General features: G+C 35.6%; 1 protein-coding gene across 3 annotated transcripts in view; it reads left to right on the top strand.

Moving 5' to 3' along the window:
• Positions 1–2,014: 2,014 nt before the first annotated feature.
• Positions 2,015–7,242, top strand: part of LOC134839220 (uncharacterized) — a 57,018-nt gene continuing 51,790 nt past the window's right edge. For all 3 annotated transcript variants that reach the window (XM_063854698.1, XM_063854697.1, XM_063854696.1), the window contains exons 1-2: positions 2,015–3,080; positions 3,515–3,808. In XM_063854698.1, the coding sequence (XP_063710768.1) occupies positions 2,147–3,080; positions 3,515–3,808 (1,228 nt within the window). In that variant the 5' untranslated portion in view covers positions 2,015–2,146. The remainder of the gene's footprint in view (positions 3,081–3,514; positions 3,809–7,242) is intronic.

The raw sequence follows: 7,242 nt of genomic DNA, 5'->3' as shown, positions 1-7,242 counted from the left end.
TGTGCAGGTAAAATATTCAAGGATAGACTTTTGACTTTTCCAAGTTTTTGAAAAAAAGAAATTTATTCCACTCGAATGTCCCAGATATGTGTGGTTATAATTACCGGGCAACATATAACAACACGTTGGACACTCCTGATAAGTTCATCTTTAAATCCGGCTGCCTCGTGCAAAAACCGTGCAATCATTAAAACTTGGAGTCGTTCAATTATTTTTCCAGGGAACAGTTTTTTATGCCAATTAAGCCGCCACAAGGTCTCAATTTAATTGAAACGTCGCAAATAAAGTTATTAGAACTAACAAAGAATGAGAAAAAGCTCGAAAAAATTTCTGCGTTGAGAACTGTCATAATAAAGATGTTTTAAGGATGTATACATCTCTTGAATTATTATTATATATCAATTCGAGTAACTCTGTTTTTCTCAATTTCAAGGTTTTCTTTCCAACGCCTCTCCAAGCTTATAAATGTCAGCCAGTGGAGATAAAAGATAGCTAGCAGATAATTTTAGAAGTCTAGTTTCCGGCGGTAAAAAACCAAATGAACTACCGGAAACACTTTTCTGTGTAGAAATGCACCATATTTTATCAAAACGCTCGGTGCATTTTTTATGTTCCTTTCCCCTTTTCTTTTTTCCAATCGTCTTTTCCTCATTGAAACTTCCGTCTCCCTCTAGAAAAACACAGCATACTGTTCCTCCCGGTTTGGAATTTTGAATTTTTTTGTTTTGTTGAAAACCCTCTAAATTGTATGAGTTAATTATCAATACCTTAAAAACACTAAGTTCGTTCTAATTTAACTTTTCTCAAATCAAAATTTGACAAATTTATCATTTGCTATAACTTGCCCAGAAACGGCCGCCGCCTTTCAATTTACTGCCTTTTCACCAAAAAGTATAGGTCAAGTTAAGGAATTAGTTTACTGCTGCCAATAGTTAAGCTACGCTGCCAATATCGCCGGCGATTTTTTATTATATACAATAAAAGTCAGTTTCCCGTTCACTAACAAATTTCATTTAGGTCGAAAGTTCATTCACCCGAAACAAATATAACAATTAATATGATTGATTTAATTAACCAGGACCAATAATTGGGACCCCAAAAACTGGAATTAGAAAGATTTTTGTATCGTGCCCCTTGTTGTTAAGCTATGCTTAGCAAGATCCTAAGTAGGGGATCTTCTGCTTTTTGGGTGGAAAGTTTCTTTCGTTTACAAAATCCTAGGATGAGGGCCCTCCAAAAAACTAAGGACCCCTTTCCGGCAATTGTAACGGCAATTTTTTCGAATCAAGCTATTCATGTCATTTATTTGGAAATCTCTTAAACTCACAAGATATTTTGAAAAAAAAACATAGAAATTGACGTGGAGCCAATTAATCCAAAATCAAACTTAAAGTAAGTTCTAGAAACAGTTATAAATTATCCACTAAAATAAAAAAGCATAGATTGACTTACTGACCCCACTGTTCGTTTTGTACAATTTTGGATTAACATAGCTAGTCAAATTAACAGCTTTCAAGCCTCATGAAAAATCACAAAGAGACCCCATCATCTGCAAAACTCAGTTTATTTGTTATCGACATCATGCAAGAAGTAGTCGCGAGTTAGTACTAGCTTTTATAATTTAATTTTTTTTGGAAACATTTTTTCTAAATGCGATTATATTTTGCGATTTTTGATAACATGGATTTCTTTATATTCTGAAATTTCTAAAAAAAATTTTTTCTATATTCTAAAATGGGGTGATTTGACAATTATGAATTGAAGCTAGAACTTTTTTGTGCTAATTTAGCTTTATATAGTGCTCTTTGCTTGTGATTTTTTTTGCTGGTGAGTTTTATTTTGTGGTTTTTGACAGTTTCATCTTTTCGAGAGTTTTTCAACAGAATGTTGCAATGTAAAACGTCCATATTTGCAGCCCCGCCTGAACAAATCATGCAGCATTTTAAAACTACAGCTGTTTAAAGCAATCGTTATAATGTTTTCTTATTTTAGACGAGCCACACATATGTTCACATATGTTAAGTGGTTTTTCGCATTGTTTTGAAGCCAATTTTTTACTAAGACTAAATCAAATTTTTGAAAAGTTGAATATTGTTATTACAGTTTTTGAAGGTTATTTTCCAGAATTATTTTCAACTGAAAGAACATGTCTAGTTTTAAAAAGCTGATTGTTCTTATAAGACTGATTATTTTTCTTCACATTGCCAATTCGACATTCATACCCGAACCTTTCGACATACTTAAATTTGGGCCGGAAAACTCGGACAGCTTTTTGAACAAAAAGGCTGATACTTGCTCATTGGCCCGAAACATATCTCGTTCGGTGAAATTTGGCGCCGACAGATACACGACTCTGTATGTGTGTATGAACGGCATCGTTGCTTTTGGAGAGCCTGTTACTTCCTTCAAACCTGATGAGTTCGATAACTTCACTACACCGGTTCTGGCTCCATTTTTTGGCGATATAGCTGTCAGTGACAGTTTCTTGGATGAAATGTGCTTTGACAGCGCAAGCAGTTACTACGTTGATTTTGTCTACAACGTGGAAACTATTTGTTACCAGTACGCGTATCGACCCCAACCGGATCCGTACGTGGGCATACAATTTTATACTGATTATATGCTCGACTTGGATTTGAAAGCAAAAATTTATGACCATTTTGCGTCAAGGTCAACTTGGAGTGGCCTGACAGTTGATTTTGATGACTATATAACACGGCTGACATTCGGAAAAGATACAACCAAGTACCCAAACTTGGGAAACAATATCATGTACCGTGAAATGACAGTAACAGATTTAGGATCTGTCGATAGTTTCATTCGAAACACGCCCATCAAAGAAGTGCGTATAAATTGGGGTTTTGTGGCCACGTGGTTCAAGGTTAGCCCATTCCCCTCTCGTCTGGACTCATTCAACACATTCCAGGCGTCCCTGTTTTGTACTGCAGCTGATCAGAACAGCGTTGTGGCGGATGGAAATGGTCGATGTTTCGCGCTGTTCGATTTCTTTGAGGTGCAGTGGACCACAACCCGATGGCAAGAAAACCGAAACGCGAGAAGCGGACTCAATGATGGAAACGGTAATATAATAATAGTAATAGCTATATTCCAGCGAACCACAGATACATGGTGGGAGGGGAGATGGGTGCTCTCTTGATAATTCGCCCCACTTATCACCTAAAGGGTCTCCCTTTGGTGCTGTTTTGTAACAACACCATTTTCGAAAAACTAATCATAAAACATTTCTAAAAGCGCTTGTGGTACCAATCCGCATTTGATCTAAGCCTTCCAAAAAAGTCCTATTACGTCTTTTTTGGTCTGTTTTTTAAGAAACTCTGCCCGAGAAAACTCTAGATCCACCTCTGCGCTGTGAAGCTATCGAAAAACTGCTAACCTGCTTAAAAAATGGGCTTGGTTGTTATATTTTCAGATTAAAGTTTTTGTTAATAGAAGCTCAACTTGAGCCAAAAATGTTATCATTTGCCAGTTTTTAATAGCTACTTTATTTGTTCAGGTTTTAAAGTTGAACTACCTTTCTCTGGAACCCCAGAGATGCGCAACTTGTGGGCTCTCTCAAACATCAACATGCCTGGAATGTGGCTATTCGAAATAGGACAAAGTGAAGATGTGCCAAGCATAAGCGATGTCGGGAGCTTCAGCGACTTGGATTCGGATTCACTCGTCAACTGCCCAGATCCAATCTTACCCGCGACAGCCCGCATGTACGAGACGACTACGTTCATAATCAGTAATTGTGTCCTCCCGGCGCATGATCAACTAGAAGCTCGCTTCACTGGTACCGACGAAGGTACACTGATTCATTTGAAGTTTTCAGACTGATTATTTTGATCCCCCTCGCCCACTTTGCTAAGCAAAGAATTTGTGAAACAATTGAGTGGCGAATAGACATGTTTGGGATTGGGTGTTTGGAATCGGGTTCCATGCTTCAGAACGATTGAATTATATGAACATACATTTGACATGTAACTGTTGCAGTAGAGGAATTAGCGGGAGGCGATTGAAAGCTCTGTACTCAGAGACCCCCCCCTCCGATCACCCAAAGGGCACCTCTTCTGGGTTTTATTTTAGTATCTCCTTTTTTAACCAAACAACCATGAAAAGCTTCTAAAGGCGCATTTGGCGCCAATATTCTAGTTTTGAGAGAGAAGAGCGCGCCAAAAAAATTTTTTTTTCGAGAAAACCGTTGCAAATGACGTTTTGGAACCTTATTTCAAACATATGCACAGAATAACAGCAAAATAGGTTCTCTCTAGTGTTTTGGCAGAGAACATTTGAAATGCAGGCAATTGTACAAAAATTAAAAGAATCAAGTGTATACCTAGTTGCTGCGATAGTAGAGCCAAATTTAAGGATAGGACTACTGAAATTGGTGTTTTCAGGTAATAAGGTTTGCACGATTTTTAATGATAACCGAATGCTCGGCTTACACCTTGTGAAAAATCTCCCCCTAAATGGACCTAGTGAACATTTTCCCCCTTAAAGTTACACGGAAGTTCAATCACAAAGATTTGCATGTAATAAGCTCTAATATGATTTGCTGAAAAAAAATTACTTTCAAACAAGTGAACTATATCCTCCCTAAAATGATATAGGGGGCGGAGATTGTTCAATTGGTCCCTCGCTTTTGCAAGATTTCAGATCTTATTAGATATCAGATATAAAATTATCTTCCATAATGCTCTATTGAAGTGATCAAGTATGCGACTAAAACATGTGCTCACTCCATAACTTATAGGTAAAAAGTAATACAAGTGTCATGATAAACTTACATGCTCAGCATGATCCAATTTTGCAGAGCTCATTGATGGCCTTGTTTTTTCATTGAATCTTATATGTTAAATGAAAATCTTAATGCTCTATGGTTGCAATTTTTTTAAACTTTTCTACCTATTCAGTCTATGAAATAACTTGAAATACTTCAACGTTTTGTAGCTTAAATTGCTTTTTAGAAAAACTTTCGCTAACCGATTCGGTCTATGAAGTATTTTGAAATGTTTCAAAGTTTTGTAGGTGGAATAGCTTGCTTATAAGTTAAAAAAAAATTTTGTGCACCAATTCAGTCTATCGAGTAATTCAGTTTCCTAGCTTGCATTGTTCAGAAAAATTTGTGTTTTTGCGAACCGTTTCAAAGTAAGAAATAAAGTTTCAAAGTTTCTTATTTGTGAAATTTTGCTTGAAAAAACTTCAGTTTTTAGCGAACCAATTCTGTCTATGAAGTGTCTTGAAATATTTGATAGATTGGCTAATGGCTAAATTGGCTGGCTAAAAAAATGATTTTTTGGGAACCATTTCGATCTATGAAATAACTAGAATTACTTCAAAGTGTAATTGTTTAAACGGCTTCAATGAAAAAACTTCAATTTTTTTGTCTGAATCGCTTCATGAAATAACTTAAATAATTTACTAATGCGGTAAGCAAGTGTTTTTGCTCAAATATTTGTAGCTGGAACAACTTTCCTGAAAAAAATTGAACTTCCCGCAATCCGGCTCTTTTTCCTTCCCCCCCCTCCACCTCACTCAAACATGAGTTTTATGGTCTAACGAGCGGGCTTACAAGGTTAATTATGGAGACCAAATATGTTTGTCATGGCCTAATTAGTCTACATGCCAATTTTCATGACAATCGAACAAAGTGAACAGTAACTTCAAATATAAAAATTTGCAGGTGGGGGGAAGGAAAAAGAGCCCGCAATCCCATTAGTTTCATGAAATAACTTGAATAATTCAAAGTTTCATAGCTTGTAAAGCTTGCTTAGAAATACTTCAATTTTTGGCGAACCAATTTATCAAACCCCGTTTACGATATGGCTTAACTTGAAGTTGTTCGAAGTTTCATTGCTTGAATAGCTTGATCAGAACAAAAATATTTTGCAATCTTATTGATTAATGGAGACGGGCTTGTTAGTTAAAATGAAACGACAGATTTTGTTTTTCAATTCTGTCGAAGATTTTCAACAGAATGTTGCAATTCAAAATGTCCGCATTTGAAACAGCGCTTCACGCATAAAAAAACTGCGTTTTATTTGTATATTTGATGCTGCATGCTGCATGTTCACATAGTTTTTAAATGGACTTTTTTGGCGGTTATCTTTTAACGTAGAGACTGTTGAGCATAGTTTTGAAAAACATTTTGTTAGCCACGTATTTTGTAGATTTAGATTACATAGACAAAAAAATTTTAAAGCAAAAGTTAAACTAGAAGATACAGCTGCGATGTTTGAGAGCCTGTTTGTTTGTTCATTTAAGGCGGGTCATATTTTTTACATTGTCAAATTTGCATGTAAATTGTCCACGCAACAATTGAAGTCAATCGAAAAAATATCCAGCTATAAAAACAACCACATTTTTGTTTAAAAATTATGTTTGCTGGATTTTTTAAAATTATTTGACGCAATATGTTCATAGTCTTTATACTTTAAATGGTCTTTTTGTGATCAGTCCAAGCCAAATACTTTCTGTAAAGACTGGATTATATTTATAATTAATTTTGAAACAGTTTGTATGACAATCAAATGTGGCTGGAATGGGTATATTTATTTATATAATAACGTCTATTTTGTGTATATATTAAAGTCAACAAAACAAGAACAAGACTGCTCGTATCAGGGCAAAGCCCTGAATGTTCCGACTGCCTTTTAAGGTTTATGGAGCAGTAAAAACATAAAAAAAATTAAATGTAATAAAATAAAAAAAAAAATGTTTTTTTCTTAATTTGAATTTTTTATATGAAGTCATCCCCCCACACGCCATACAAAGTACAAACGAATAGATGTCGCTCATAGTAACAATCAATTATGGCAAATAAGCTTCTTTCAACCAATTTGGAACGATTTCTAAGACGGATTAAATATCCGCTTACGCGTTAATAGCGCGAAACATATCGCGCGTTAATTGCCCCAAATTGGCCAAAATGGCAATCTTTAAACCCCCATAACTTTACAAAAATTGATCACAGGTAAAATATCTTTTCAAATTTAGGCTCAGGACAACAATAGCTTTCAAATGATGTAAAAAAATTCCGCTAAAAATGGCTAGTTAGAAAGTCGAAATTTGTCTGAAGAAAACAAAACTCACCCCGAGCACAAATATTCCGTTACTTTCATATCGAAAGTCGGAACAATAATCAAAATCATCAGATTTTAATTCTACTGAGCTGGGGGGCCAAAAACATGATTCACAATCATGGTCGAACGAGATCACTACATTGGTTAGTGCAATTTA

This window comes from Symsagittifera roscoffensis, chromosome 2 (assembly GCF_963678635.1).
Source record: "Symsagittifera roscoffensis chromosome 2, txSymRosc1.1, whole genome shotgun sequence".
NCBI lineage: Eukaryota > Metazoa > Xenacoelomorpha > Acoela > Convolutidae > Symsagittifera > Symsagittifera roscoffensis.
This window is presented reverse-complemented; position numbering and strand designations above follow the sequence as displayed.